Source organism: Herpailurus yagouaroundi, unplaced genomic scaffold (assembly GCF_014898765.1).
Source record: "Herpailurus yagouaroundi ecotype Mexico unplaced genomic scaffold, PumYag 196, whole genome shotgun sequence".
Lineage (NCBI taxonomy): Eukaryota > Metazoa > Chordata > Mammalia > Carnivora > Felidae > Herpailurus > Herpailurus yagouaroundi.
In genome coordinates this window covers 20,608,811-20,620,447 of record NW_024412427.1, presented here as the reverse complement: position 1 = coordinate 20,620,447, position 11,637 = coordinate 20,608,811, and the positions used below count along the sequence as shown (strand labels likewise).

Here is an 11,637-nt window from a genome sequence, read left to right as displayed (position 1 = left end):
GATTGGAATATATACTTTTATCTCACTTGGTAAATTGTTTTCTTAAATTCATTATTCAATGTGTAAAAAGAGTTCAGAGTATGAAAGATAGCTCACCTTTATGAGTATGTTTATATAAATCTTACTACATTCTTTTGAATCTTTTTGGAATAAGCCCAACAAAAATCCTGCGAAGTCCCATGAGTACTTAAATAAAACGGCATGAAAGAGTATAGCTTCCCAATGGCTTAAAGCCATTTTTTCCAATACATTTTTTTTTGCAAATAAATACCTAATTTTTCTTTTTGCAAATAAATACCTAATACAACAAATAAACACCTAATACAACTTTAACAAAAGTTAAAAGGGGAGAGGTAGTTCCTATGCTGCGTTCTGGAAATATCACCCCAAAACACCCCCTCAGCTATTCTTGACCAAGTTCTAAAAGGAAGATACTGGGTTAGTCAGAACTGGGTTACATGATCCTTCAGTGATAACTCCAAGTTTTCAGGGTGACTTTTTGATAGATGAAAGATGGCCACACTTTATTTTCCTGCTTCTTGTTATGGGGTAATGTCCTCTTCCCTTTAATCTGGGCTGGAGTTAAGTGGTTTGTTTAACCAATATAATGTAGTGGACTGACATTCTCAGACTTCTGAAGTGACGTCTTAAAAAGCAGTGCAGCTTCCAGTTAGGTCTCTGGAAACTCACTCTAGAGAAAGTATGACAGCGCTGAGACTGTCATGATGAAGGAAAGCCTAAGTAGCCACAAGGAGAGGATGTATGGATGGGAGAGATGTCTCATCTGTCCCCAGCTGTTCCAGCCATTCTGTGCCAGGTACCAGATATGAGAGTGCAAAAGATTTCAAATAACTCTAGCCTTAGCTTCCAAATGTCTTTCACCATATGCAGAGACCCAAGCAAAAACAACCCAACCATGCCCATCAGCCCTCAAAACCATAAGACTTGATATTGAGGTAGTTATGGAGTAATAGCTAACCTGAATAAGTTTCTCATAATTTTCTTACAATGACAGTGTATTTCTTGCCAATGTAAAATCCATTGAAAATCCAGGGGACCTGCAGGGGCAACAGTTCTCCGCGGGGCATTTTAGCAACCTAGGCTTCTCTGGTCTTGTAGATTCCTAGACTGTGTCTTTTCTCTAAAAGTTTGACAGTAGGAGCTTCCTGCTTCCACTGGAGGGTCTCACATTAGAGATTAAATGCTTCAGTCTTCAAGTGGTATATACATATCCTTTTGGCTTGCAGCCCATTAGCCAGAACTTTTACACTGCATAGGGGGTGTAGAAGCATACTCCTCTGCAGGCTGAGAAAGAGAAGGGAATTGGATAGGCATCTATCACATTCTTCCTCTCTCTCTCTCTCCTGCTATAGTGTCCCCTCATCACAGTCCAAAAAATTCCTTTTCTGGGTAGGAACCGTATACTTCATGTGACTATAGCTGCCCCACAGTATCACCATTCGAACTGCTCTAGTGGTAAAAGCTCTTTCTCCCAGTACCAGGGACCAAACTTCTTAAAATTGTCAGTAGGTACTTTACACATAAAAAGGATTGAGCACTGATCTAGTTCCCTATTGCTGTGTAACAAATTACCCCAACCAAATCTTGGTGGCTTAAAACAACATTTATGGGGCACCTGGCTGGCTCAGTCAGGAAAGCATGCAACTCATGATCTAGGGGGTGTGAGTTCAAGCCCCATGTTGGGCATAGAGCCAACTAAAGAAAACAAAACAAAAACAAACAAAGAGAAAAACATTTCTTCACACTCTCTGTGGGTTACAGGACCTAATTAAGCTTGTCCCTCTGGCTTTGGGTCACTCATGAGGTTCAGTCATCTCAAGAGGAGAGGAAGGATCTGCTTCTAGGTCACTTCCGTGGTTATTCATTTGCAAGATTAAGTTCTTCCAAGCTTACTGAATCGAGGACTCAGTTCCTCATGAGATGTTGGCTGAAGGCCTCCTTTAGTCACATGGAGCTCTCCATACAGAGTCTCAGAGTGAGCAAGCCAGAGATAAAGAGATGGAAGTTCCAGTTTTTGTAAACTTGTCCCAGAAATGATATCCCATTACTTTTGTCATTTTTCTGTTTATTAGAAGTGAGTCACTAGGCCCAGCCCACACTCAAGGGAAGATAATTACACAAGGGCCTAAACACCAGGAGGTAGAGATACTGGGGCCATGTGGGAGGCTGCCTACTCCTTCACCCCTAGGAGATGGGTATTCTGCTATGTGGGACACACAAAGATAAATAAGGCAAAGCACTAAACTTTGGAGTAGTGGGGAAAGAGGGTCATAAGTGCATGTAATTATAATACAAAAGAGGGGTGTGGCCAAGTTATATGGAAGAAAAGCTATTGGATCTGAGAAGAAATAGCAGCTAATTCTCTATGGCTATGGAGGTAAAATGTGAGCTACATGATAGAGGCTGAATAATGATTCACTAGGCTACTAGAGAAGAGGGTTCTGAGCAGAATGAAAAGCAACAGGGCATACAAGTACATTATTATTATTATTATTATTATTATTATTATTATTATTATTATTTTAGAGGTCATGGATATAATGAGACAGTGGCTGTGGCATCATTACTGCTGGGTACCCCTCCCTGCTCTTCTGGGAGGTGCTAGTCTCGCAAACTAGTTCTTTGGCAGGTTCTCGCTGCTGGGCCATGGACTCAGAAAGATCCACACATGATTCTGTCGAAAGACTTTGTCATCCAGAATGGGTAGGTGAGGAAGGGTATTGAAAGAGGAGATAACTGGAGTGAAGTTACAAAAAGGGGCAGGCAGGGAGCTAACTCTTTGCCCAAAAAATGCCAGCATACCAAGGTTTTCTATGGACACAATGACTATAACTAGATTAATGTGATGTTGATTACACAGTAAATTCAGGAATGGCCAATATCCTGTGACAGAAATGTGATGCATGGGTGAGAAACGTGCAGATCTGGGGAAGGAGACAAGGACACTTGGATTTTAACTCCCTCTTCAACCCTAGAGAGAAAAGGGAAGCAGGTTGTCAACGTGACCTCAAGTCACACTCCCAAAGACTTCAGCAGATTCCTGATGTGCCTGGGGAATGGGGAATAGAGCTATGGGGCAGAGGATTGTGGGAATGGCAGCATGCAAAGTGGACAAGACTGAAGCTGGATTGCGAAGGCTTTTGTGTACCATGAAAAGCAAATTTGACATTAATCTAGGAAAGACAGACTTAGAAGTGTTATAGTATGTTGTTGCCTCCAGATAACAAGACATAAACTTTATTAATCATACCATGTTCTAGGCATTATATTTACCCCATGTAAACTTCACAGCCACCTTATGCGGAGGTTCTATTATTACCTGCATTTAAATAGAAACCCTGTGGCAACTAGTTTTAGCCCCAAGTCACATAGGTAAGAAGTGTCAAGGCTCAGATACCAATCACTGGACAGCAGTTGCCTTTACCCTGCTCTGTGCAACCCTTTTGCTCCTTTGCTCCCATACATTCTTGCTATATTTCTTCCTACTGACTTACTCTGAAAGCCAGGAAATGCAATCCTTGAATACATGTCTTATGTTAGAAAGAGAAAGAGCTTCAGCAATGAGTTTCCTTTGTGCCTCCAGATACTCTCTTTAACTTTAAATTTTGCAAGTTTTCCAGCATACACAAAAGTAGAGAAAAGCAAAAATGAACTTAGCTTCAGCACAGATTGGATGTTGTATCACTTATGTTTATCCATCCTATTTCCATCCCCCAAATTTTATTTCTGGAGTATTTTTAAGTGAATTCTAGACACCAGATTGTTTCACACATAAGTATTTTACTATCTGTAAGCAATAAAGACTTCTAAAAATATAGTTATAACACCATTATCACACCCAACAAAATTAACAAAATCGTTATTTCTATTTTTTTTTTAATTTTTTTAAATGTTTACTTATTTTTTGAGAGAAACAGAGCGCAAGCAGGGGAGAGACAGAGAGAGGAGGAAACAGAATCTGAGCAGACTCCAGGCTCTGAGCTGTTAGCACAGAGCCTGACCCAGGGCTCGAATTCATGAACCGTGAGATCATGACCTGAGCTGAAATCAAGAGTCAGATGCTTAACCAACTGAGCCACCCAGCTGCCCCCAAAATTGTCACTCCTTAATAGCAGATTCTATTTTTAAGTCTTTTTTCTACCAATCACATATCATATACAAAAGTTTCAATGAAAAGAATGATAGAATTCCTGTGTATGAAATTTCTTTTTATAAGCAAAATATTTTCTAATGAGTTTATAGGATTGATCTGTAGGCAATAACAGTGATTCTTAGTAACATTTATTGCAAGAACATTTTCCAAATTTACAATAGATCGTAAATGTCTTATATTTTTATAAGGGCTAGCTCCACATAGAATTGAGATACTACCAATTAACACCTTATTAAAGTAAGATCTTCTCTGAAGGCAAAATTAAACCTATCTCTCCTATAAGTACTGATTGGAGATTGAGCTCATATGCCCTGCAGTACTGTTAGTTTTATAGCGGTCTTTGTTGTAAACCCAGGATAGAAATCACACTTTTTCACCATGTATTGACCACTTTACTCAGTTTTATGCTTTGCACAGCTAGCAAATTTTTATAAAGCACACTTTGAAAAAGCTCAGTCACCTTCTAATTGTAACTCAGTCATACATACTCAGGGTGTGGTGATCTCAAGGTATAGATGCATCTAATGTGTATCTGCAAAGAAATTTGGAAATCATTTAGGCTACTTTCATTTTAGATCTGATGAACTGTAGCCAAGAGCCGTGCGAGACCCATGTAATTCCAACTGCCAATAGTCTTTTATTCACTGACTCATTTTATGTTAGTACTCATGTTTTAAAAGTTTCTTTTAAAATTTAAATTAATAAGATACAATTGCAGAGTCCGGTTTCACTATTACCTCCAATAAGGTAGTGATACTTCAATATACACATGCAGAGAGTACTTAAATTTTCCTCTCCCTTCCAGCAAGAGGCCATGGCCAAACACCCTCCCATCTTCTCATTATAAATAGGTTTACTTTGCAGTCCATTCTTGTTATTCTCGCTGCCACTGAATAGGGGGTGAATTTTTTAATTACTGGCCGCGATTCTCTTTAGAAAACCCCACGCGCGCCAACCTCAGTACTGGAGCCTGGGTGCATGAGGCGCCTGTTCTAACTTAGGCAACATTGGGTCATCTGTTTATTTCGGGGGGGGAAGGGGGGAGTGGTGTCAGAAAGAAAGGGCGGCCGTTGCCCAGGCAACCGACACCCCGGGCAACGGCAAGGGGAGGCGGGAGGGGGCGTGGCCTCGGCGGGACCAGGCGGATAAGAGGCGGTGCTGACTGCCCGCCTTCTAAGCTGGGACTGTTCTTGCGGCGGGGCGGAGGCGGGGCGGCCCGGCACCACCTCCGACTACCTGGAAAGGCCCGGGCTTGCCAGCTAGCGAGGCTCCGGGCCCATCGCTTCCTCTCGCCACGTCCCCTGCCGAGGAGGCTCGCTCCACGCGCCAACATGGCGGGCGGGCGCTGGGGCCCGCTGCTGACGGCGCTCCTGGCCGCCCGGGTCGCGGTGGCGGAGGAGGCCGGCCCCGCGCAGGCCGCGCTGCCGGAGGAGCGGAGCTGGGTGCGGCCCATGACCGCCTCCAACTGGACGCTGGTGATGGAGGGCGAGTGGATGCTGAAATTGTGAGTGTGCCCGCACGTCCCGCACGCCACACTGCCCCCTGGGCCCCGCCCTCCCAGAGCCGCGCGGGCCGCTGTGGAGTCCGCACCGCCCGCTGGGCTCCGCCACTGCTCGCCCCGCGGCCCGCCGCGCGGGGGCCGGCTGCTCACGCTGCGCATGCGCGCCAGGCCCTCCGCGGTGACAGCTGCGGGTGCGGAGCATCGCGCCTCTCTCCGCACCCGCCGCCCCCCTCGCCTTCTAAGCCCCCAGCCTTTGGTGGTGGGGGCGGGGGCAAGAGTTGAGGGATGGGGTGGGCAGCGTGCCAAGGGGAGTCGGGGGAAATGGAGGAAATCTGTGAGAAAATCGCGTGCTTTTGGTACAGGTGTGTACGAAGAGAAAAGGGCTGCCATTCAGTGAAATTAACGCGCAGTACAAATACGTAGCACGGGCTACGCAGGGTATTTGTTGAATGGATAATTACAGACCGTGAAGGGCACACGAGCTAGTGCAAAGTATTTTGGTTTTCATTTTGAATTCTCCGAGATGTCATTGTGAAAAATAAAACAGGAAGATGGGGTGTTTTTGAAGTTTTAGAACAAGATTTCAAATAAATATTGATATTCCTTATCATTTTTAGAGGTAGAGATTTCTGGGTAGATAATTGTGCTACTGTAATAAAGAAAGGGACATTAGTACATCGCCTCTTTTGAACAATAGAAGGTAAACTGTGGATAGTGTCTTTGCTTGAAGGAGATGGGAAAATACAGTTTTGAGTTAGGAACAGGCACATGGCTTAAAATTAACTTCTAGGAAGAAAGTGATCCTTTGGAAAAAGCCTTGAAGGAGACCATGGGAGGATGTTTGAACAGGCTTCAGAGACCATCACGGTGAGCTTGTGGGGAATATGAAGAACATCTGGAGAAATGATACCTTATCTCCTTAGACTGTAGTTTCAGATCATGTACATACTTGATCACTACTGTTTGGCCATTAATCTTACCTTGAGGACCCAGACACACAGAATTGGATCTTTCCTTTATTTGTCCAAGACCACATTTTGGTTTTCTCAATTTCGGTTGCAAATAGATGTGTATGGAGAGAAAACCTCAGCGTGAGATTAGGGCCCAAAGTTACAAGTCTCTTAGCAGATTACGCTGTTCAGAGAACATAGTACACATTACCCCTTCAAACATGCATTTACCTTTTGTCCACAAAGAAGGTGATAGACCTGAAAGTAAAATACCTTTGGTGTCATAATGAACCAGTGAAATGATTAAGGAAATATGTAGTCATGAAGCACTTATTAAACTACTTAATGAGTTTAGTATGAGGAGGATGAAGATGAAGAGGTCATTTTCCATTTAAGAGAGAAGCTTTTCACGTAAGTGGAGCTTTATTCAAGACTGTCATGTTTGTAATAATTGTAAGATTTTAGACTGCATTTTGTCAGCTAGTACTACAAAGAGTTCTTTTTGAAAGTAGGTGCTTATACGGTGGAGCTTTCTAGATGCCAGTTTTCTGATTAAAACTGAGTTTGTGTATGTACATGATGAAGGTCAAAACAGAAAGGCCTCAACTCCTTTATAGCTCCTTTTTGGAATAACCATCTCTCTATTTTTTTTTTCTTAGTAAAAGAACTAAACAAGCTAAAGCTCAGGTGAGTGTAAGCCATGTGAAGCTTGTAAAAGTGCAACAGCCAACAACTCGTATGTTTGGCTACGTCGACTGTCAAATTAAACTTTTCATAAATGTTCAAGCCCAGACATAGTAACCAATTGCTCTAAACTTGCCATGTGTCCATCACATGGAATATGTTGGGCTGTGATGAAAGATGGGACTTAGAACCCAGAAGTAAGCTGTATTGTGCCTGAGATCATTTTAGAAGTTCCCTTTTCATTGGGTACACTTCAGAATAAGTGTAGAAAGTGAAGAAATATTGTTGCTCTTATCTGTGATACCCCCTTTCCTCCCTTTCACAAAATTGAACACTTAAAAAAATATAAAATTCATTATATTCTCAACCACTACAGGCCTACCATAAAGTTCTAAGAATTCACTCAAATAGCCTTATCAGAATCTTTTTGCTGATGTATAGAACAGAGAAAAGCCAAATGTGTTAATACTAGCTACCGTTTCAACACTTTTTTCAAGTAAACAGATCATAATAAATGGAGATTGTGAGGGGTCTACAGATGATGCATTTAACTTTTCTAAAGAAGCAATTAGGAGACTTTCTGATAGTATGAAAAATTTGACATTACTGTGAATGACATTTGTTCATTTGCTTATATCCTACTTCTCTTCTGGGATTTTTTTCTCTCATATCCCACTTCATACAAAGCTCCTATAATACAATTTTTGGTTATATTGGTATTGATAATTTTAGTTGTTTTTAAGGACCTAGCAGTGTTTTCTGCTCCTGTTATGAAATTTAATTTGTTATATTTTATTTGTTTTAAAAACAGTCAATTTTTTTGGAAACTTGCAATTGAATTTTCAGTGTTTAAAAAGCACTTCTCTGTTAAGGGGAAATATCAGTTAAAATATATATTTGTAGTAATTCACCATTTCAATTCTGAAACCTTTTTTTAAAAAAATCTGAAAAATTATCCCATTATTATTTGCATTTTCTTTAATGCTTGTTGTATATTCAGTTTTTCTCTTCTTGTTTGCTTTCATATATTGTTTTATAATTTTAATCCCTATTTCTGCCATGTCTCTATGATTGGCTTGTTGTACTTTTCTAATCCTAACCTCTGATGAAAAGTTTGCCCTTTCTCAGGATTAAGAAAGAGTATATATAATCCTTAGAATACCTTCTGAAGTTTTCTTTTTTTCCTATTTCCATTGTTTCATACTATCCTTTATTCAGTTACTTTGCAACCTTTTACTATTTTAAACTTTTTTGGTTCCCATTGTATCAGTTCTTGAGAATACCGCTTTTGTTCTTTTGACACACAAAAATGTACATTCTATATATTTTTCTGGTGTTTCCCCCCCCACCCCAAAGAAATAAGTAGATATCCAAGTAGCTTAATTTTGATCTGCTTTCTTTAAAAAAATATTTATTTTATTTTATTATATACATAGTGAGAGCACAAGCAGGGAAGAGGGGCATAGGGAGAGAAAGAGAGAATCTTTTTTTTTTTTTTAAATGTTTACTTATTTTTGGGAGAGAGACAAGAGTGTGAGCAGGAGAGGGACAGAGAGAGAGCGAGATACAGAATCCAAAGCAGGCTCCAGGCTCTGAGCTGTCAGCACAGAGCCCAGTGTGGGGCTTGAACTCACTATCCATGAGATCATGACCTGAGCGGAAGTTGGGACACTTAACCAACTGAGCCACCCAGGCGCCCCAAGAAAGAGAGAATCTTAACTGGGCTCCACACTCAGCATGGAGCCCAACTCGGGGCTCGATTCCATGACCCTGGGATCATGCATGACCTGAGCTGAAATCAAGTCAGACACAACCAACTGAGGCACCCAAGGGGCCCTGACCTGCCTACTTTTAAACTGATATTCAGAAGAAAAGTATATCTTTGGGTTAATTTACCTCTGTAAAGCTTATAGATCTTTATAAAATACTACCTTTTCTGACTTGATTCTAATTTAAATTAGTCACTGTGATGGAGGGAAGCCTCATTTATATCCTTAGAACCTCTAGGTTTTAGTACTTTTTTTCCAAAATCCTTCTTATTCCCGAGGAGAATGTCTTCAAGCAGCATCACCTTAGCTTGTCAGATAGTCATAATTTTTTGAAGTTTAATAGAGTATAGTGATGTGTGGATTGAATGTTTAAGAGATAGTCATTAAATGCTTGTTATGTTTCAGGTTTAGACTTGGGGGTCTTGGAAGATGAAAATGAATGAACGACATTCTTTGATTTCAAGGGACTGTCAATCTACTGTGCTCTGAAGGAAATAAATAGCAGATACAGCATTCATTTATTTAGCAAATGTTTCCTGAATGCTTCTTCTCTGTCAGGCATTCAGCAGTGGTTCTCATCAGGGCACTGTTGGCATCTTGGGTTGGACAGTTCTTTTGATATGTGGGGATGGCCTGCCTGTTGCAGAACCGTTAGCATCACTGCCTCTACCCATCACATTCTAGTGTTCATGTGACATCAAAAAAATTTTAATCATCTCCATTCCCTATGCACATTCCCAAATGTCTCTGATTGAAAACCACTGCCCTGGATACTGTTATGGGTATTTAAAAACATGAAAAAGAATAGCTCATAAGTGAACATAGAAATATTTAATTTCAGATTGTTTCCACAAAGGGTTATCCACATTATCACCTCTATGATCATCATCATCTCAATCACAGTAAACAGTTACATTGCTTCCATTTCATGTCCTGAATGCTGTCTTATTTAATCATCCCAGCAGTCTGGTGCAGAGTTAGCATTCTCATTAACTAGGGGAGATGAAACTTGAAAAGGTTAAAGCTTTGGCCAAGGCCAGATCCTTAGGAAGTGATTGGCAAGGCCAGAACTAGAACGCAGGCCTGAGCTTTGCAGTTCCTGCTGCAAACCTAGGAGAGTAGTGGGGAACTATGGGAGGAAGGTACAAAGCCTGGCCGGTTCATACTTAGGCTGTCAGCTGGCCAGCACCATGAAGGGTGCACCATTAAGGGAGGCCTTTTCCCTGTGGGATTCAATGACCCGCCCATGGTTTTATCGTCTCTAGATTCTCCAGATGAGGAGCATTATTGCTATATGCTCATTCCTGACACTCTTCACCACCCAAACAGGTGCTCTGCCTTTTCTGCACCCCAACCACCCAGGAAAATTCTCACTTTGCCTTGTTTGTACCTAGCCTGGCCCTTATCACAACTCATAATTATATATTAATTTATATGCTTCTCTGACTCTTTCTCTAGACAATAAACTTTTCAGTAGAGAAAGAAATTTTTTATTTTTCCTGTTTATCTCCAGAGCCTTAATAACTATCACATTCAATAAATACTTTAAGTAAACGAATAATAGACTAGTTGTTCCTTTAATCAAGAGCTTCCTCAAGTGTATCACTGAGGTAACACCTGTATATATTGTCTTAGATACTAAGGAGAGTCACTATCATCTCCCATTTGTTCATTAATGTATTAAATATTTACTGTGGTCCAGGACCTGCCAGGCTCTGTTCTGGCTCAGTATAAGCAATATACCAGTCCCTGCTTTCATTGAGTGTTTGTCTTTTTTTTTTCTTCTTAATTTTTTTTTTTTAACATTTATTCATTTTTGAGAGACAGAGCGTGAGTGGGGAGAGAGAGAGAGGAAGACACAGAATCTGAAGCAAGCTCCAGGCTCTGAACCGTCAGCACAGAGCCTGACACGGGGCTTGAACTAAAGAACCTTGAGATCATGACCTGAGATGAAGTCAAATGCTTAACTCACGGAGCCACCCAGGAGCCCCCATGGAGTGAATTCTGTTTTCTCTAGCACATAACATGATTTTTGTGGAGTTATCCATTTTTATTTTTTCTCTACATTTTATGATAAAATGCCCTAGAAATGATCTTCTAAAGAAATCGAATTAAATATAAGCCTTCCAACTCTTGGATTATTATGAGTTTTCCCATGTTTTCCAGATATAAGAATGATACTTGATGTAGTTAAGTCATCAGCTAAGACATTTTGATTTAGTTTCATGTATTAAGGCATAGAAAAATGACCCTAGTTTACCTCTTTCATCTTCATTGTCACATATTCTTTTGAGCATTTTGGGCAAAATAAGTTCTAAGTGAAAATCGACTGTATCAGTCATTGTCTATCTCATCTCTGCATGGATGAGAAAAGAGAATGTACGGGGACACACTGGTGAAATTTGGGCCAAAACAGAAGAAGAAAAATTGCACATTATTGGGAGAATAAAAATGTAGTGTTAGTAAAATTTTATTTCTAGGAAATGTATTTAAGTTCTTTCTCTGATGTGTTTCATGTACTTAATGAAATCTCACACCAAATTCAGTTGGTTCATGAGA

At 40.7% G+C, this 11,637-nt stretch overlaps 1 protein-coding gene across 2 annotated transcripts in view; it reads left to right on the top strand.

Annotated features, from left to right (window-relative positions):
* Positions 1-5,325: 5,325 nt before the first annotated feature.
* Positions 5,326-11,637, top strand: part of TMX4 (thioredoxin related transmembrane protein 4) — a 45,471-nt gene continuing 39,159 nt past the window's right edge. Inside the window, exon 1 of one of the 2 annotated variants that reach the window (XM_040447659.1) lies at positions 5,326-5,678. In XM_040447659.1, coding sequence (XP_040303593.1) covers positions 5,506-5,678 — 173 coding nt within the window. In that variant the 5' untranslated portion in view covers positions 5,326-5,505. The remainder of the gene's footprint in view (positions 5,679-11,637) is intronic. The other variant, XM_040447658.1, reaches the window with a different exon arrangement.